This window comes from Actinia tenebrosa, unplaced genomic scaffold, assembly GCF_029948245.1.
Source record: "Actinia tenebrosa isolate PJP-AT-01 unplaced genomic scaffold, QUT_ActTen_1.0 PGA_scaffold14__42_contigs__length_11649687, whole genome shotgun sequence".
Classification (NCBI taxonomy): domain Eukaryota; kingdom Metazoa; phylum Cnidaria; class Anthozoa; order Actiniaria; family Actiniidae; genus Actinia; species Actinia tenebrosa.
Window position 1 is genome coordinate 5,013,375 of NW_028292574.1, and position 21,136 is coordinate 5,034,510.

The following is a 21,136-nucleotide window of genomic DNA, read 5'->3' on the forward strand; positions in this document are numbered from 1 at the left end:
GTCGCCTAAGATCTGTCAAATCGTCAAATCGTCAAGTCGCAACTAACAATTTGCATCAACAATCACGGGTTTTTTTCTTTTGCCGGCAAACTGTCTTTAAATCAAAACAAAAACAAAAACATATTTTGCCATTAAATTTCGTAGATTTCAACAACTTGTAGCTATAAATCTTGTAATTTATATAGTTCATATTTAGCCCGCCAGCGCTGGATAATTTATGCACAGGACTTCGATTAAATTTTAAACACTTTTTAAATTGCGGTTTTCCTTGTATTTGCTGTCTTATTAAAAATATATTAGTTTGATTTCTTTAGGGAATATGTGGACGATAAATTCGCCAATTTTCTAAAAAATATATATAAGCTTCGAAAGAACCAAACCCGACATTTGTTGATCGATTATTTAGGGATATTATTGCAATTTTATTAATATTTTATTAAGTAATTTTAAGGTACTTTAGCTCTTGATTTTCTTTTTCTTTTTTAGGTCTAGTATTTTTTAGGATAATCTAGTTTTGAATTTATTGTAAAGCGCCACTGGACATTTATGGAAGAGGCGCTATATAAGAAATATTTATTATTATTATTATTATTATTATTATTATCGACACTAAGATAAGGATGGCGGCATAATTGACATGTTATGTGTGTTTTCCGACTACCCGACTAAAAGTTAGAGCAAAATCAAAATATTTTTAGATGGTTACGTTGTTTGGGCTTTTAACAAGTTCAACTCGGTGTAAAAATGGAGATACATTGTTTTTTTAAAGCTGTTGCTGGAGGGAACTGTGGTCCTGATCCAAGAGATCGTCACAAATATTGTAAAGTGATTCCTTTCGTTGCATGTAAAAAGGAGATTTCTAGTCATGAGAATCTATTTCAATTTTCTGGACACGAGAATGAAGTAGATCTGATTTTAAGTAGAGCTGGATTATTTACACGTCCCAAAGATATCGAAACCTGGACGATTTGTGCACTTCATCGCGGAAAACTAGGGCTGGGTTGGACAAGGAAGCTTATTACAAGGTGTAGAGTACCCGTGCAAATCTCTAGTCATGGAAAAGGCAAAAGAAAGTGGCCGAAGAGTGAAAGGGGAATCGGTAAAAGAGATGCGCAATTTATCTTAAAGAAGACTGGCGTTTTTGTTCAACCTGGCTCAGGTAACATATTTTTGTCGATTCTATTTAATCAAGAGAATATGAACTAAGAGAAGGAATCCTACCTATATAGCCTTGTAACCATCATGTGCACAGTTTGATGCTATTTTTAGCTTGGAAATATTTTGAGCGAAGAACCTGATTGGTTGATTTCTTGAGGGTAGGCGGCTTCCAGTCTTGCAGTAATCAAAAGCCTGTGTTTTTGTTGTGAACGTAGCGAAATATGGCGCTTTTCGTGTCCTAAAACGAGGCATTAAAGGGAAGCATGATTATCGCGCGGGCATGGTAACGAGTTAAAAATAGCATCAATGATTCTAAAAATAGCGTCAAAGTGTGCACATGATGGTGCACGGGGATTCCTTCTCTTAGTTCATTTTCTCTTGATTTAATAAATTGATTCAGTCGCTCAGTCTAGTACTGGTTTTTGTCAGGTGTCTGCGTCAACTGTAGAAAACTGCTAAGGGAAATGGAAAAAGAAGAGGACGATAATCATGAAACTGAAGTCACCATTGAAATGAGTAATCTGAAACTGGTATGGATTGTATATTGATGTAATCGGCTGATAAATGCGATAATCAATCTAAGGCATTCATTTAGTCCCTCAGCCCCTCCCTCCCTGCGCCGTCGATTAGTATATGATGGCGATACAAACACAGGCATCCCAACCATTCGCCTGAGGTTATTGTTTCTCAATTCAATTAAAACTCTGAAACGGCATAGTTTTATTCACACATACAATTGTTTGTTTGTTTGTTTGTAAAAAAAGATTTAGAGAAGAAGGGATAATCAGAATGCCTATGCCAAAAAAATAATGAGCAGTAGAACTGATAATTTTGGTTGTTTCTATCTTTAGGAAGAAAACAAAGACGAAGAGGTGTCTTTAGGACCAGTATTTGCAAGTCCAGCACTCTCTCAAATAGATGATAATGAATGCTTTAGTCCAGATACTCCAAAAAGCCTTTACAAGCCAAGCCAAGAGTCACTTTTGTTTACTCCTGTTGCAGAAGAATCTCCGCGAGCAAAATTAAATGAATATCTTAGTTCCAGAGACATAAGTCCCGTCCGAAATACTCCGACGATTCCATGGGATTTTGCGTCGGAGCGTACTAAAAGATTGCATCTACGAAAGGCGCAACAAGTGGTTCATACGTGTCTCGAGGAAATTGCCCCAGGAGAATCAGCCCAGCTGTTTAATCACTTAGATAAAAAAAAGTTTGAAGGTTCTAACGTTGATTGCTCATTAATGGAGGCCCTGTCTGAATGTTATAATAACGCAGAACACTGGAGTTCTCGTCGCCAGATACTATCTATAATGGCTGATAAGGTTGGCTTTAAAGATTTGCTTAGGTGGATACCAACCTTAACTAAATATCGCTATGACATTGCTAGGCATCACATATTATTGCATGGCCGAGGCACAGCACTGCCACCTGTGAATAACACTAGGATGTGTGTGAAAAAAGAGAAACTCGATCACTTTCTTTCATTTATAACGAGCACTCACATAGTGCAAGATTTGCCTTTTGGAGAAAAGACACTTAGGCTTTCTTGTGATGCAGAAATAAGGATCCCCAATGTTGTTCGAACATTGATACCAGAGCAGATAATCCGAAAGTATCAAGGCTACTGTAGTGAAATAGGATTTGAGCCAATGAGCCGCAGCACCTTGTGGAGAGTCCTTAACGTGTGCTCGGCATCCACCCGCAAGTCTCTGCAAGGTTTAGACTATTTTTCTGCAGTTGGAGCAGATGCTTTTGACGACCTACAAAATGTGATCGATAAACTTGGAGATGAATGTGGAAAGGGCCTTACTTGGACCAAAGATTTAAGTGACAGATTTAAACTTGCCAAACGATACCTTAAATGTGATTACAAGGTAAAGCAAATTTGAAATAACTATACGAAAAAACCTTAAAGCAACAGAAGACGCCTTTTCCGAGACTAGAGTAAAATCAACTTACATCATGTGTACGCGAGAAAATTCAACATACAGACGGGACGATGACTACGCCTTTTGTATAGTGTTATTTGTTTTATTCTTAATTATTTGGGTTTTCTTTCTTCATAGGTCCACGTTTCAAAAAGTTCAATGGTCGCCGATCATTGTAGAACTTTTGCACTCAGTGACCCAGATGATGACGATTTTACTAGTGATTGTGATCATGAGCACAATATGCAGTGTGACAGATGCCATCTTCTAACTGCTGCTATGGATGAACTACAGGTAGTTCTTGCAAAAGCCGAGTGTTCTAAGGAAGAAAGAGAAGAAATGGAGTATATAGTGTCAACGTCAGTACATAGTATCAGTGCTTGGAAAGCTCATCTCCTTAGAAACGTGAACCAAGATTCCGCGAGACAAGAAATTCTTGAGACCTTAGATCAACACTCTGTTCTGCTAGTATCAGATTGGGCAATGAAATTCTTGCCAAGGAAGTACCGAGAAAATCAAAGAGACTGGTTCGGTAAGAGGGGAATCTCTTGGCACCTTACCGTGGCTATTCGAAAGAGTGCTGATGGTGAAATGCAAATGCTGACATTTGTTCATCCATTCCAATCTTGCAATCAGGAAAGCTCTGCAATTTTGGCTATTTTCGATGACATACTTAAAGAGTTGAAAAACGTCAAACCAGTTGTGAAAAGCGTGTATTTAAAAGAAGACAATGCTGGATGTTATCATTCAGCATCAACTCTGCTTCTTATTCACCAAGTAGCTATGAAGCATAATATCTCTCTTAGACGCATCGATTTCTCGGGTCCACAAGGTGGAAAAGGAAGTTGCGATCGTAAGGCGGCATTGATCAAGAATCATATGAAAATGTATTTAAATGCAGGCAACGATATCGAAACCGCTGAACAAATGAAGAGCGCAATAGAATCTTGTGGTGGCATAAGTGGTGTAGTAGTAGCGCTTTGTGGCCCGCAACCCTCTGTAAACTTAAAAGTAAAATGGGAAGGCGTGAGTCTCATTAACAATATTGAATACGACACTGAAGGAATCAAAGTTTGGAGGGCGTACGGAGTTGGACCTGGGAAATTCTTGCAATGGAGTAGTTTCGACTTACCCAAAAACTTGCCTGAGCTGAACAAAATCTCAGTAAACGAAAGCCCAACAGGCGCATTCGTTGCAATCAAGGCAAGAAAGAATTCCCTTTTAAGAACAAAGATAACCAAAAAAGCCGATGGAGGGAAAGGTGATGACAAAGATGTCGAAGCTGCTTCTGAAGGTGATGATGATGAAAAAGAAAAAGATGATAACGAAATGTTGTATTCCTGTCCTGAGGAGGGGTGCATACGGTCATTTCAGAGATACCATTCTCTGGAAAACCATCTCGATCTAGAACGACACAAATACGTGATAGAGCATGAAACACTGTACGATAAGGCGATGAACCTATACGCAAACAAATTGGAACATGGAGCTAGTACTATTTCTGAATCCGGTAAAGAAATGAACCAACCACTGGATAATGCAAAAGCACTACCGATGGGCTGGGCACTTAAGACGACAGCTAAAAAAAAGAGGTTCACCGACAGCCAAAGAAATTACCTGATCAAAGTTTTTCAAACAGGAGAACGGACAGGTCAAAAAGCCAACCCGTCAACCGTTTCAAAGGCGATGAGGACAGCTAGAAATAAGGACGGTGCTCGTTTGTTTGGGAAGAACGAGTTTTTGACACCACAACAGATATCTAGTTTTTTCTCGCGCGTAGCGGCAAAGAAAAAAGTCGACATCCATGATGGGGATGATGATTCAGAATTAGAACGACACCAACTAGACGTGGAAAATGAGCTACAAGAATTAAGAAAGAAAGTAATGTACGAGGTAGCTGTTCAACATCCAATTATGTTTCAAGCATACGACATTTGCAAAATGGCATCTCAGTCAAAACTATCAAACTTTTCCATTACAATGTTACAAGATATGTGTACCTCGTTGGAACTGGACATATCTTCTATTAAAATAAAGCGAAAGAAGCCATATGTTGATCTTCTCGAGAAATTGGTCGCCACCTGTAGTTGTTCAACGTCTAATATTTAAAGTTGTCAACTGATAGCACGTCCGTTTTCAGGTATGTAAGGAAGTGACGTTATTAGAAAAAAAAGAATACAGGTTCTGGTTATTCGCAATTATTACAAGATCGAAGCTAGCTACCATAAAGTAGAATCCGCATGATCACTCCAATAAAAGTAATCTGAATCCAATGCTAAAATATATAAGGGAAATGTAGTCCCTATGTTTGTAGCATTTTACCTGAGAGGGTAGTCAAATCCCTCACCCGCGTGCACGCCCTATACCTTCTCGTTCTCGGGGTGTACATTAAAGGGGCCTTGTAGGAACGCAAATGCAATTACATGTTAATTATGCCGCCATCCTTATCTTAGTGTCGATCAACAAATGTCGGGTTTGGTTCTTTCGAAGCTTATATATATTTTTTAGAAAATTGGCGAATTTATCGTCCACATATTCCCTAAAGAAATCAAACTAATATATTTTTAATAAGACAGCAAATACAAGGAAAACCGCAATTTAAAAAGTGTTTAAAATTTAATCGAAGTCCTGTGCATAAATTATCCAGCGCTGGCGGGCTAAATATGAACTATATAAATTACAAGATTTATAGCTACAAGTTGTTGAAATCTACGAAATTTAATGGCAAAATATGTTTTTGTTTTTGTTGTTTTGATTTAAAGACAGTTTGCCGGCAAAAGAAAAAAACCCGTGATTGTTGATGCAAATTGTTAGTTGCGACTTGACGATTTGACGATTTGACAGATCTTAGGCGACCGTAGACCTTAGACCGAAGCACGATTTTGCGAAAGTTCGAAGCTCCATAACTTCGCTCCATCACATTTACCCAAGCTGTTTTTTTCATAGTCATATATTTAATATCTTGACTTTAAGTATACGAAATATTATTGAATAATTTTGGGTAGCACATAGTAAAATATTTTTTTTGTTTTTACACTATTTTTCATAAGGCGTAAAGTATAACTTTAAAATAAATTTAAAATAATATCAAAAAGTAGCTAGAAATTTTTATAAAGCCTTTGGACTAAACTTAAGATGTCAATTAACAATTTTAAGAAGGTTTGAAGTCATAAGAGTATTTAAGTTTGCCACACGAGGCCACCAAAGTTGACTTAAAATCTGACCGTCTCAAAGCAGCGATTTGACGAAATTTCATTTTTCGCGATTTTCTCGTAAAAAATGCAATTTTTTTTCAAACAAAATACCTCATGATTTGTTTCATGTTATGGTCTATCTATGGTTAAAATATGAGCAAAATCTATATTTTGAGCTTTGTCACGATTGTCTGGTTTTTACAGACATCTTCTCTTAAATATTTAGTGCCACACATTAAATATTCAGTGCCACACATTAAATATTTAGTGCCACACATTAAATAATATTATCCAACTCATTAATAATTCATGAGGAAAACACAACAAAAATCACGACTGTGAAGAGTGTTGTACATCTGATACAAAACTGTGTTCATTTGCATAAACTTTAAGTTGGATTTTTTTTGCCAAATTTACTATAATTTTGAAAACACAAAGGAACTAACCTTTGATAAGTCATATACAGTATTCATGTCCGTGTTGTATCAGATATACGATCACTCGGCTACGCCTCGTGGTTGTATATATCTGATACAACATGGCCACTCATACTGTATATATTACATAATAATAATAATAATAATGATGATAATAATAATAATAATGATAATAATAATAATAATGATAATAATAATAATAATATCTTTATTTACCCTGATTTAAAAATCCAATCAGCTGGACACGATAGAACAATCACTCGGCTACGCCTCGTGGTTGTATATCTGATACAACATGGCCTAACTCATACCGTATATATTACATAATAATAATAATAATAATGATGATAATAATAATAATAATAATAATGCCATATGCATTATTATGCCATATGGCTACAGAATCAACAACACATGTACTAAGTGGCCGCTCAAAGATCGCCCAAAGCCTTTACACAGCCAGACACGACAGAATGCTGAGACCGATATACCACTGTTTGCTGGAAAAGTACAACTTTCAGGAAAGCGACAATGGAAAGCCATGGTACCAACAAAGTCTACCATCAGCAGTACTTCAAAATGAAAAGGCAAAAATATACTGGAATGTACCCTTTCAACTTGAGAAAGCTCCAGAAAACAGTGCCAATAAACCCGACATAGTTGTACAAGATAAAGAAACTAATGCCTGGACACTATTTGAAGGCACAGTTTGTCAAGTTGGTAAGATTGCGGAGAGAACTGTTGAAAAACAAGAAAAATACACGGAACTACGTGCAGGCATCAAAAAAGAGTGCAAAAGCTCAAGTGTAAATCAGATTAACATAGTGTTTGACTTTCTCGCAGGACATCACGAACAGCTAAGAAAAGACCTAAGAACAATTACAAATACAGACAGGGAAGTGAACTTTCTTATAGAACGATGTCAGAAATGGATTTTAAGCCAGAACGTTAACATAGTCAAGAAGTTCTATGAATATGCATAAGCTGAAGAAAGGATTGAAAAAAATGATGAACTTAACCAGCCTAGACTTAGTCAGCCTAGCTGGTCAATGTAAACATGATATATACAGACAAATAAAACTTGCCATAATAATATCTTTATTTACCCTGATTTAAAAATCCAATCAGCTGGACACGATAGAACAGCTGGTATAAGAATCTAAATAAAATCTATGCTAAAATCTGTGATTAAGAACCTAAAAGTATAAATATAATAAAAGAGAAAATTAAGTATAATATATACATATATATACACAGAAACAAGAAAACCCCGTGTCCACAAAACACATACAGTCAATGCAAAAAATGTTGTCGTCAACCAACTCAAGCCTACGTGACTGGACCGAAAGGAACTCTGGGTAACAATCATTGAAGCCGAGTTGACTCCATAATTTTATCTGACTAGTTATATATGCCTGCAGGTTTACAGCACGAACCTTCATAGGCGAGCAGAAAGAGTTGGAGGAGACGTTTTTTAATGCCTCCATATTTTCAGATTTGTGAACTGAATCATAACTACTTGGTTTTTCTTTCCCTAAATCCAAAGACATGCATTTGATGGATTGTTTCTTGCCATTATTACCTTTATTACTAGCGGGAACAATTAATTCAGAACGAATATTTAACCGCTTCAGTGATTTTTACCCATATTCCTTTCAGTCAAGTCGCGTAGGCTTGAGCCGGTTGACGACAACGTTTTTTTAATTGACTGTATATCCATTGTATAGACTTATTTCAATAAAGCTTAAGTCACCTGAAAAGCTACAAAGCTGAGACCAACAAGGATTATGGGTAGATACATTAATCTTAATGTTTCAACCGCTTTAATAACTGCATGTTGATGGATTTTAGATCTTTTACCAGTTACAGTCTCACCTCTTCTGAGCATCCTCAAGCTGCAAATCAAAAGCTTTACTTGTTTGATATTAAAATATAATTTTCCCATGATGCTCAGTGTTATCAGCTTTCTAGGTTTTTTGGTTACTAACTTTATTGAAATAAGTGTATACAAGGGCTCGAAAAAGAAAAAGAAAACAAAACAGAAACATTAAGGCTACAAAAGATATATCCAAAGGTGTGATTTTCGTGCCTCAGTGTAGATTATTGGTTAAATAATGAAATAAGTATATGAAGAAAAAAAAATCTATCGTACAGTACACTTATGCTATTTTTTTTTATTAAAATCTAAAAAATATTTAAAAAGCTTGTTTTTAAAAATTGAAAAAGTGCTAAGCTAACTCAAATCCTTAGGCTAATCACTCCAATCCTTAGCAGCAGCAAACTTAAATGATAGCTGCCCCATTGTGGAAGATGTTTTTGGTATGTTCAGTAATGTCATATCTATCAGCGGTCTATTATGCAAGTCCGATCTCTTCACTATTTAATTTTTTAGATGATCTGGGCAGTTTATATTATTAATGATTTTGTAAACTAATTGAAGTCTTAAAAAACGCCACCTACTAGATAAAGTTAAAAGAACTAACTAAGTACGCATATCCTGAGTGCAAGTTTTGCGATCACTTGATAAAATGATGCACATTGCCTGATTCTTAAGGCGATCTAAGCGCTGTGCATTCCGCTTCCCACAGTCTCCCCAAACTATGCTCCCATAATCTAATATTGGTAGAACAGTCTGTTTGTATATTCTTAAAAGTACATTTCTATTTAAATAAGGTGAAATCCTATTTAGCTTCTTAAGTTTTGGATAAATTTTAGAAGATATGTAAGAAACATGCTTGCTCCAATTAAGACGATTATTGATATTCACTCCTAAGTACTTAAAATGTTCAGACTGTTTTAACAGTTTGTCATCCAATACAACCTGAAGTTGTCGTGCATTCTTCACAGCATGGTTCGTGCCAATTAACATTACTTCAGATTTCTTCGTATTGCTTATTAATCCATTATCAGTAAGCCAATTGCTTTATGAGTCCTAAGTCTTGATGTCCCCTTTAATAGTTAATGCCACACATTTAATATTTAGTGCCATACATTTAATATTTAGTGCCACACATTTAATATTTAGTGCCACACATTTAATATTTAGTGCCATACATTTAATATTTTGTGCCACGCATTTAATATTTAGTGCCATACATTAAATATTTAGTGCCTCACATTAAATATTCAGTGCCACACATTTAATATTTAGTGCCATACATTTAATATTTAGTGCCTCACATTTAATATTTAGTGCCACACATTTAATATTTAGTGCCACACATTTGATATTTAGTGCCATACATTTAATTATTTAATATTTAGTGTCATACATTTATTTAGTTCTTTACATTTATTTAGTTCTACATTTATTTAGTTACATACATTTATTTAGTTCTATATACATTTATATAGTTTCAATCATTGATTGATTGCCTGATTGACTGATTGATTGATTGACTGATGCCACCTCTAACTTTATATTTTCAGTATTGATTCATTGGTATATTGTGAATACATGAAAACTTTTTACCATTCAAATATTCAAGAATATCCAATGAAGCAAGTAGACCCCTGAAGTTACAGTATCTTTTCCTTAACAAAAATTTAACATATTAATTATTTTATTCTCTACTTTCACATCCCCATAATACTTTGCCTCTTTGGGGGGTAACCAGAGGGTAAATACCCACTTATTTTGCTGAAGGCTGATCAGACAATGTTGACAAAGATAAAATGAAGAAGTGAAAAACAGAAAAAGATAGAAGCTTGAAGACGTTTAAGGTGAAATTTAACATTTTTTTGTAAGTCAATACATTTTTTGTAAGACCAAAACTCTTGAAGATCTGTACACGCAAAAATAACTTGATAAGCTGATAAACAGCATTTTACAGATAAAAGTTGGTATAGTATAAATTCAATTGCCCTATTTCACTATGACGTGACATCAAAACAATCTAATGTTTTAATGCAAAGGAGGGGGTCTGAAATCAATGCAAATTCATCGAAAATTGTTCTAAAACCCGTATCAATCCACTAAGTCAAGTAGAATAAGGCCAGCAAACTCTCAGAATATTTCTTGGTGCATATTAACACATATTAAATCTGAAAACCAGGCCATTTTAGATGAAATTGTTTTGCTAGGAGCAAATTTTGGGTCAGGGTTAGGGCAATTCAATTTGGCAATTCTATCCCCCACATAAACAAGCAGTGACGTCATAGTGATTCAGAAAAAGGGCAATTTATAGAAATTTATCTTTTTCAGGCTAATGACAAAAAACCTCCAAGGAATCGGAAAACTAAAAATGAGTTTGGTTCTGGAGATGGTGCGAAATGAATGCAAGTTGCTATTGGTGGTCAACTCTATCACTGTTATTTGTTTGTATGAGTTTATAATTGTTTCTTTGTTTCTTTAATGTTTAATTTGTTTGTCTAATATATGCATATATTTCAGTTTGTTTGTTTATTTAGCTTTTTTCTTGCTTGCCTGCCTGCCTGCTGCCTGCTTGCCTGCCTGCCTGCTTGCCTGCTTAATTGCCTGCTTGCCTGCTTGCTTGCCTGCTTAATTGCCTGCTTGCCTGCCTGCCTGCCTGCCTGCTTGTCTGCTTGCTTGCCTGCCTGCTTGCCTGCTTAATTGCCTGCTTGCCTGCCTGCCTGCTTGCCTGCCTGCCTGCTTGCCTGCCTGCCTGCTTGCCTGCCTGCCTGCTTGCCTGCTTGCCTGCTTGCCTGCTTGCCTGCCTGCCTGCTTGCCTGCTTGCCTGCTTGCTTGCCTGCCTGTTTGCCTGCTTGCCTGCTTGCCTGCCTGCCTGCCTGCCTGCTTGCCTGCTTGCATGGTTTAGACTATTATCTTCTAACATTTTTTCCATATCCTGCTGCTTTGTTTTTGAAAGTTTTCCGTTTGTAGTTAAAAATTTAAAGCGATCAAAATGAATAATAAAGTTAAAATATATTCATAATAAAATAACTATAAAAATATATGCTTGAACAAAAAATAAATAAATAAATAAAAATATAAAAATATAAGTATGAACAAATATTCGTGAAAACTACATAAAAAAGGCTTGCCTAAATAAGTATGCCTTCAAATTTTTTTTAAAAATTCCTTCAAAGATGTTCATAATAAAGGTATAGGTATATATAGGTTATATAGCAGCCGCATTGGATTTAAATCGGTATTGTGAGAAGTATTAAGGATAAGTAGGATCTATTTGATGCATTTAGTTTCTTTACTGACTATCTTTTAGTGTGCGTGTTTTCAGATTAAATCACTGGCAATGACATATATCAACAGAAAGTCAGGTAATCTTATTTGATTTTTTTACCCTATTCGAATCAATAATCTTGTTATCTAATTATATTTATAAAACATATTCTACCTATAAGTGTAATAATTATCTATTTTATTATTTTAGAAATTCAAGAAAAAGCAATGATATGTCAAGAAACTACCACCAAGTGATTGTGGATTTAAAGGCTACTCTGAAGATGTAAGTAAACAATAATGCGGTTTCTTTTTTTTACAATGCTGTTGTTATTGCTGCTGCTTCTTCTGATATTGCTGTTAGCTTATTATAACTTCATATTCATCTTACAGGGAACCCCTGGTAGGCAGTACCACAGACAAGCTTGATTTGGACCTCATCCTTCCCCACCACTCCACAAGTAAGTCTAGTCTACATGGGTGTTGTTGGTTCGACCTTTCTATGAAACATTACCACACAAGAATGCACCTCCGAATGGTTCAAGAACAATAATGCGCAATGGTTGGTTAATGGAGTCAGGTTTTGGTCAGATCGTAAGTTATATATCTCGATTATTAATTTCTTCATCTCTGGGGTAATTTAACAATAATTAGATACCAAATTTTAGCAATATAAAAAAAGAAATAGCTATTACATAGTCATAATAGATAGTTAAATAGTTATCATAATTATAGTAATTTCAGTTAGATGTGAAGATGTGCCGATGAAAGACGTCGTAAAAAAAGGGCAATGACACCCAATAGGTCACCTCGAAGCAAGCACAAGAGTTTGTTTCAAGGGATTTATTGCGACTTCAAACCCGGTATTTTCGATTGGAACCCAAAAAATTGTAGAAGCAGTTGCGCCGACATTGCCGTTGGCCAAACTGTGACTTAGAGAGAGGTGTAGCTTTGCAGCGAATGCCTTGCCAAAGAATGCCGCGCAGGTTGCCCCTCCTTGGGTTAATATAACCCAATTGGATTTCGGGCATGCCGGCCATACCTTCTGGGAGATAACGATAATAAGGATGCGTATTATTTGGTTGGTTAATTGAGTCAGGTTTTGGTCAGATCGTATACGTAATTTATATATTTAGAACAATAATTTCTTCATTGTCGGAGTTCATTATTTACAATTACCAGATACCACATATTAGTAATGTAAAAAAAAAGAAATAATCATAACATATATTTATGAAAGGGCTGAAATGGAACAAAGTGAAATCAGCCATGAATCCAAACTGGCCTTGCTTGGGAAGACCAAAGTAATAAATACTAGCTACAAAGACGTTTGTCAAAAAAGGGCAAGGGCAAACAGACTTTCTGTCGTGGAGAGGCGTAAATTTGCAACAAATGCCTCGCCTAAGAACGCCGCGCCGGTTGCCTGGCCTTGGGGATACTATAAGCCTCTTGGATTTCGGGCATGCCGGCCATGCGTTCGGGGAGATTTGAGACAATGAGGCTGAGGCTACGAAGTATGAAACGACTGAAATGAATGAAAGTTAAATGCATGATTAAACAGAAATTCACGAGTTCATGAAAGGGCTGAAAGGGAACAAAGCGAAATCAGCCATGAATCCAAAGTAGCCTTGTTGGGAAAGGCAAACGTAGTAAATATTAGCTGAAAAGACGATTGTAAAAAAAGGCAATGGCGCCCAATACGTCACCTCGAAGCAAGCACAAGAGTTTGTTTCAAGGGACTTATTGCGGCTTCAAACCACGAGTTTCAACAGGAACCAAATAAAGTTAAGAAGCGGTTGCGCCGACATCGCCGTTGGCTAAACTGTGACTTTCTGTCGCGGAGAGGCCTAGCTTTGCAGCGAATGCCTCGACGAAGGACGCCGCCCCGGTTGCCGGGCCTTGGGGATAGTTTATGCCTTTCTTTCGGGCATGCTGTCGCTGCGTTCAGGGAGACGTCGTGAAAGACGTGGCAAAGAAGGTTAGCCACTACGGCAGTTAGGTAGGAAGGCAATTAGGCAGTGAAGGAAGGAAACATGTAGGGAATACTCAAGGATGGAATAACCAAGGTGGGAAGAAGCCATGGAAGAAAGAAACCAAGGAGAGAAGAAACCAAGGAATCAAGGAATCATGAAGGCGAGGAATCTACAAAGCAAGGAACCAAGGAACCAAATGACCAAGGAGGCATTCGATAAGTAAGTCTATCATTTTTTCCTTCTACCTATTTTCGACCAGTATCTTCATCTTTCGTTAACCCTCGGAACATTATTCTTTTAAACCTTCATGACATATATTTTGTCATAAAAATATTCATCATTGTTCTACAACACATAGACTCCAAATGGGCGTTTTTAGGGTCAAGCTTGTTTCACAACATTAACCATACAAGAACATGTTTTGGTCAGATCGTAAGTTATTCATTTTAATCGTTGATTTCTTCATCTTCGGAGTAATTTAAGTTTAAGTAATTAAGTTCGTTAAGGAATTTAAGTAAGTTAAGTTAATAAATACAACGCATTTTGCTATTTTTGAATTCGGTAAACCTTGTTTTATTATTCTAATTCTTATCTTTGTACTTCTTTGTACTTCTTTTTTGTTTCTTACCACATGTAACTAAAACTGTAACGTCCATATTCGATCCACAAGATACTTAGTGAACTGCGATTTTTTCCAATCCCCATAATGAAACCTCAGCACGACATTAACAAACTTTAACTGAGTAGCAAATATATTTTCTAACGTATTCGATGGATACGATGTCTATTGAAATGTTATTTATCTGCGCATTGTAAATGAGAAAGTGTAGTATCTTTCAAAAGCGTTTTCGATGGATACGATGTATATTTAACCGTTATTTATTGCGAACGATATAAATGAAAAAGTGTACACTATTGCCAAGGCATATTCGAAGGATATATTACAAAAATATGTCGTACTGTTATTCAATAACTGTGCAATATATAATTGAAGACGCTTACTGTCTTATTTTAACATATTCGAAAGATAAGATGTATAATAAACGGTTCTTTAAGATGAAATGGTATCATGAAATGTACAGCATATTCGACCGATTCGATGTACTTCTTTTTTTTTTCCTTTTTTTTGTTGTTGTTGTTTCGTGTTTCGCACGGCATGTAACTTAAGTTGTAAGGTCCATATTCGATCCATAAGATACTTAGCGAACTGCGATTTTTTCAATTTCCCAATTTTGAAACCTGCGCACGACATTAACAAACTATAACTGAGTTACAAATATATGTATGAGGATATTCGTAGGATACGACGATTTAGTTGCGCATTATAAATAAGGAGGTGCAGTTTCTTTCAAAAATGTATTCGATGGATAAGATGTATATTTATCTGCTATTTATTGCGAATGATTTAAATGAAGAAGAGTACACTCCTGCCAAGGCATATTCGAAAGATATATTCGAAAAAGATAATGAACTGTTATTCAGTAATTGTGTATTATATAAATGAAGAGGCTTAACGTCTTCTTGAAGCATATTCCAAGGATACGATGTATATTAAACTGTTTTTTAGATGGACATGGTATTATGATTTGCTACAGCATATTCGACCCATTCCATGTACTACTTTTTGTTTTGTTTTGCACGACACATAACTAAAACTGTAACGTCCATATGCGATCCACGAGATAATTGGTAAACTGCGATATTTTCCATTCCCCATTATGAAACCTGCGCACGACATTAACAAACTTTAACTTAGTTACAAATACATGTATTAGCATATTCGAAGAATACGATGAATATTGAAGTGTTATTTAGTTGCGCATTGTAAATAAGAAGGTGTAGCATCTTTCAACAATGTATTCGATAGATACGATGTATATATGTTATTTAATTGTGCATGGAATATATGGAGATCTGTACATTTTCGCAATACATCTCCTGATGGTCACGATGTATGCTGTTTTGTACTGGCATATTCGAAAAAATAGATATTGAACTCTTATTTAGTTGTGCAGGATTCATATGAAGAAGTGTACTGTCTTGCGCATATTCGATGGCTACGAAGTATTCTGAGCCTTAATTTCTTGCGAATGACATAAATGAAGAAGGGGACCGTCTTGCAACTGCATATTGTTGAATGTTATTTAATAGCGCATTACAAATGAAGAAGTGTAGTATCTTTCAGCAGCTTGGTATTCGATGGATATATATCGTAATTTAATTTAATTGCGGATGATATAAACGCAGAGGTGCACTGTCTTCCAACAGCATATGCGATTGTTACGATGTATATTGAACTTCTATGAAATTGCAATTATATAAATGAAGGAGTGTACTTTTTTTGCAATAACATATAGTGGTCACGATGCATACTGCTTTTTACTGGTGTATTCCGAGGATACGATGGACATTGTATTTTTAGTTGCGCATTGCGAATGAAGAAATGTACTCTCTTGTGCTAGCACATTCGAATGATACGATGTACACCGAAATGTTATTTACTTGGGCATGGTATCAATGAATAACTGTATTATAATATGATTAAGGATTTTCACATTTTATAAGAGGGGTATAAAAGAATAAATGCCTTTGGTATGTTTTGCCTTTGGCACTGTCTTGCGCATATTCGATGGCTACGAAGTATTCTGAGCTTTAATTTCTTGCGAATGATATAAATGAAGAAGGGGACCGTCTTGCAACTGCATATTATTTAATGTTATTTAATTGCGCATTATAAATGAAGAAGTGTAGTATCTTTCAACAGCGTGGTATTCGATGGATACTATATATATCGTAATGTAATTTAATTGCAGATGATATAAACGACGAGGTTGCACGGTCTTCCAACAGCATATGCGATTGTTACGATGTATATAGAACTTCTATTTATAGCGAATATATAAATGAAGGAGTGTACTTTTTTTGCAATAACATATTGTGATGGTCACGATGCATACTGCTTTGTACTGGTGTATTCCAAGGATACGATGGACATTGTATTTTTAGTTGCGCATTGCGAATGAAGAAATGTACTCTCTTGTGCTAGCACATTCGAAGGATGCGATGTATAACGAAGTGTTATTTACTTGGGCATGGTATCAATGAATAACTGTATTATAATATGATTAAGGATTTTCACATTTTATAAGAGGAGTATAAAAAAATAAATGCCTTTGGTATGTTTTGCCTTTGGCACTGTCTTGCGCATATTCGATGGCTACGATGTATACTGAGCCTTAATTTCTTGCGAATGATATAAATGAAGAAGGGGACCGTCTTGCAACTGCATATTATTTAATGTTTTTTAATTGCGCATTATAAATGAAGAAGTGTAGTATCTTTCAACAGCGTGGTATTCGATGGATACTATATATATCGTAATGTAATTTAATTGCGGATGATATAAACGACGAGGTTGCACGGTCTTCCAACAGCATATGCGATTGTTACGATGTATATAGAACTTCTATTTATAGCGAATATATAAATGAAGGAGTGTACTTTTTTTGCAATAACATATTGTGATGGTCACGATGCATACTGTTTTGTACTGGTATATTCCAAGGAAACGATGGACATTGTATTTTTAGTTGCGCATTGCGAATGAAGAAATGTACTCTCTTGTGCTAGCACATTCGAATGATACGATGTATACCGAAATGTTATTTACTTGGGCATGGTATCGATGAATAACTGTATTATGTGATTTAGAATTTCCACATTTTATAAGAGGGGCATAAGAAATTAAATGCCTTTGGTATGTTTAGCTTTATGATTATTTAATACAAAGTTGCTTCGCAGTTTTTTGGAACAATTTATAATTTTTTTATTTTGAATTTCAACACTTATTTTCATTTTGGACAAATTGAGCAGGTTCGAGAGAATGGACTGGAAAAATGGAAGAAATAGAATATGATAGATGCGTTTCGCGTTTTTACTGACTATCTTTAAGTGTGTGTTTTTCAGAATAAAGCCTTGCCAATGATAGTTATCAACAAAAACGTTAGGTACTGCTCTTTGATAAATTCATTCTTGTTTGAAATTCATCAAGACTCATCTATCTTACCGATAGCTTAAAATATATATTTTATCATTTTATAAGTCAAGGAAAACTAACCAGTGAAGTGTCAGCCAAGCACTACAAAGTAACCATAGATTTGAAGCCTTATTCTGAAGATGTAAGTAAACAATAATGCTGTTTCTGATTTTTAGAATGTTGCTTTTATCATTGTTACTGTTGCTGTTGTTGTCGTCATACTATATATGACAGAAATAAAATAATAGTTTCATTCTATCCATTCTAATAATAACATCATATTCATCTGACAGGGAACCCCTGGACAGTACCACAGCCAAGCTAGATGCATGTGTGTCTCGGTTTAATGTGCATTCCTTTTAAATGTCAGTGTTTCAGTTTAATTTCTGTTTCTGTTCCACGTACGTATCTATTTTGTGTGTGGTTTGCCTATCAGTCGGTTTTTTCTGTCTTTGTGTAAGTGGCGTGCCCGCTACGAAGAACGGTAGCCTCCACGTGGCGTAGCGGGGAAGTAATTGCCAGGGTAACCTGCCAGTAAGATCGATTTAAATTGGCTGTTAATACTCCAAAATTCATACAAGATTGAAGAAGGATTTAAATAAAAACCTAAGACTATTGTGGTTTAATATTGATTTACTGGTATGGTATACATGGCCATTATTACGAATAACTGTTCAACTATATTTAATATTTACTAGCACTCTCGTAGATCTTAAGTAAGATATTTTATAGATTTGAGATATTTAAAATTTTATATATTAATGTTAATATGGATTTTATTGATAACTGTTATATTTTCTTTTTTTATTGTTACTTTGTGTCCTCAATTAGTATATTCATGCTAAAGTGTATTCACACGTGAATAAAGATTATTATTATTATTAATAAAAGATATATATTTACCTGATATTTTGTTGCGCACAAACTGTTTATAAGACTACACGGTCTTGTCTTTTAAATGTGCATGGCAAGGTCCATCCACCGCTATCAACGACCTTAACCTTTACTGACTATGCTTTAGTGTGCTCTTCAGATCACATTGAAATATTCATGCTGAAAATTAATATTGTAGGTGCCTTTGTTAAATCACATTTATTCATAATTCAAATGCATCAATATTACAATAATATTAATTATTATACTTAGGATGATAAAAAAACAATAAGCAATGCAGTAACCGCAAAAAGCAAAACTCTCTAGTGTATTCTGACGGTCTCTCTACCTTTACTTCATTCACTTTAATGAGGGTTCTCGAAAAACTTGTAAGGGACAGGTGAATTAGGGTTAGGGTTAGAGGGAGAGGGGGAGGGGGAGGGGGAGGACTGGTGCAAATGGGGGAGGGTCATCATTTTTCATGCAGGCTAAAAGGGAGGGACAGAAAGAATTGTGCAAGTCTTGAGGGGAGGGCCAAAGCTTTTTGTGCATGAAAATAAGGTGAAAATAAATTAAAAAAAAAAAAAGAATTATGCTGTCACTGCATGAAGCTGATAGGTGCGTTAAGAGCTATCTAGAACACTTAAAATTGCTTGAACAGAAGAAAGAAAAAAGAAAGGAAGACAAAACTGAAAAGAAATCTGCAGAGGCAAGAAAAAAGTATGAACACTACAACTGGATTGCGATGCCTGATGATGGCTCTTTAAGAAAACAAACTGTAGCTGTCCTAGATAAGCATTTGAAGTTACATCAACTGCAGTGCCGTGGTGAAAGCAAGGTTAAACTAAATACAGTTCAGAGGGCATATAATACACAATCTTCATACAGTGGAACAAAATAGATGATGGGAGTGCAGAATCTGGATTATCTTCTGATGAGGATTGCGAGCAAGAACAAATATTGGCTGAACTTTGTTCAGATACAGATGACACAGAAGAGTTTGATAGTAGAATGGCAACTACTGTCACTAAGTGAGAACAAGATTGGAAAGACGAGCAACTCGTTTAGTGCTATATTAAAAACAAGGCCATCTATTGCATGGCAATGGTAGCAATATTTAATACACAAATAAAATAATTAATCCACGAATACAATATTTAAATCATGGCTTAATTATTTAAAAGCGTAAAAAATATTTTTCATTTAAACGTTAATCTTTTTATTCATTCCTTCTTTCATTTTCTGAAATTTAAAATTTCTATGTCATTGTAACAGATTTTCATTTAAACTTCATAAATATCTTTAAAATTAAAATTATTTATTTAATGTTTACATTTTCATTTCATATTCCTGGGACGGGCTCGGCCAAATCCGTCTGGGAAGGAGATTCCAATGCTAACAGCAAAAATGGATACCAGGCTACCATGGGTGACAGCGTAAACTGAAGCGAAGAGAGGGAAAAGGTCGGAGAAAAACTATTTTCCTCTCTTCGCTTCTGTTGACGCCATTGGTACATGTACATTTACCAAATTACAAGCACGCCCTTTCTTCGAGGCTTAAGTGCTCGGGTAGGTCAGGATCAAAGTTAGTGTTCTAATTTACAGACCCCACTTTAAAATGCATTGACATTTGGGGCTGTGAGTAATTCAGTGGGTAGATTGTTCCATTGATTTATTGTGCATAGTAGAAAGCTGTATTGTATTTTTTTTTTTCTCGAGGAATTTGAAAGGATCTGTTGTGATTATTTCTTAACTTTCTTGTCAAGGGTATCAGTTCATTACAGAGATCTACAACAACTAAGTTGTTTATAATAAAAAAAAAATATTTTGTACAGTTGTTTATAATTTTAAAAAAATATGGTACAGCAAAACTAATCAATGGTCAGCTCTGCGCTGCTTAAGACTGCGCAAACCAAGCTCTTCCAACATCGCGGTGGCACTTGCTTCGCGGCTGTAGTCATTACAATCAAATGTGGCTGCTCTTCTATGAAGCATTTCGATCTTATTTTGGTTCACTTGGGTAAAAGGGTCCCACACATACTCAATTTGAGGACGAAAAAGGGTATTGTATGCGTTAGCTTTGATGAGTTTTTGGTGAATTTGCAAGTTTCATCTTAGAAAGCCTGTGGATGAATTATTGAATACAGAGCATATATGTTCATTGCAAGAGAGCTTATGATGTACAGTGGACATGCAAGTGCTGAACTGTGGCGAGCTTTTTTCCTTAATGGTCTGGGTTGTGGAGGGACGTAATCCAGTAGCGGTAGAGCGTGGGGATAGGGGGGTGGCTCGACGCCTATTGGTGTGCGCGTCAAAACCATTAGTATTGTCGAGGGGTGGAAAGACATCCATGCCGACTTTATTTCTCCCAGGGGATTCTTCAGAAAGTTTGAGATCT

The 21,136-nt window shown here is 35.7% G+C and overlaps 3 protein-coding genes and 1 long non-coding RNA gene across 8 annotated transcripts in view; 2 read left to right on the forward strand and 2 right to left on the reverse strand.

Annotated features, from left to right (window-relative positions):
• The window catches only part of LOC116303072 (uncharacterized), a 57,074-nt gene extending 38,158 nt beyond the window's left edge, over positions 1–18,916 (reverse strand). For all 5 annotated transcript variants that reach the window (XM_089030051.1, XM_089030050.1, XM_089030049.1 and 2 more), the window contains exon 1: positions 18,770–18,916. The gene's annotated coding sequence lies outside the window, so the exon portion shown is untranslated. The remainder of the gene's footprint in view (positions 1–18,769) is intronic.
• On the forward strand, positions 2,301–5,606 carry LOC148911273 (uncharacterized). The gene is made up of 2 exons (XM_089030029.1): positions 2,301–3,032; positions 3,225–5,606. Exons 1-2 carry the CDS (start codon positions 2,400–2,402, stop codon positions 5,193–5,195), a joined length of 2,604 nt encoding a protein of 867 aa, XP_088886155.1. The 5' UTR covers positions 2,301–2,399; the 3' UTR covers positions 5,196–5,606.
• Positions 13,613–18,213, forward strand: LOC148911274 (uncharacterized). Its single transcript, XR_016119801.1, has 3 exons — positions 13,613–14,049; positions 17,933–18,008; positions 18,160–18,213. It is a non-coding gene; the product is annotated as an uncharacterized LOC148911274 (long non-coding RNA).
• Positions 18,917–20,613: 1,697 nt separating the features above from the next.
• Positions 20,614–21,136, reverse strand: part of LOC116298282 (uncharacterized) — a 3,875-nt gene continuing 3,352 nt past the window's right edge. The window contains exon 4 of the mRNA XM_089029927.1: positions 20,614–20,753. Coding sequence (XP_088886053.1) covers positions 20,614–20,753 — 140 coding nt within the window. The remainder of the gene's footprint in view (positions 20,754–21,136) is intronic.

Excerpts from the sequence above, each read along its gene's own strand:
- LOC148911273 (XM_089030029.1), top strand. The coding sequence starts at position 2,400 with ATGGAGGCCCTGTCTGAATGTTATAATAACGCAGAACACTGGAGTTCT. Across the intron at positions 3,033-3,224 it reads ACCTTAAATGTGATTACAAG|GTCCACGTTTCAAAAAGTTC; the intron begins GTAAAGCAAATT and ends CTTTCTTCATAG.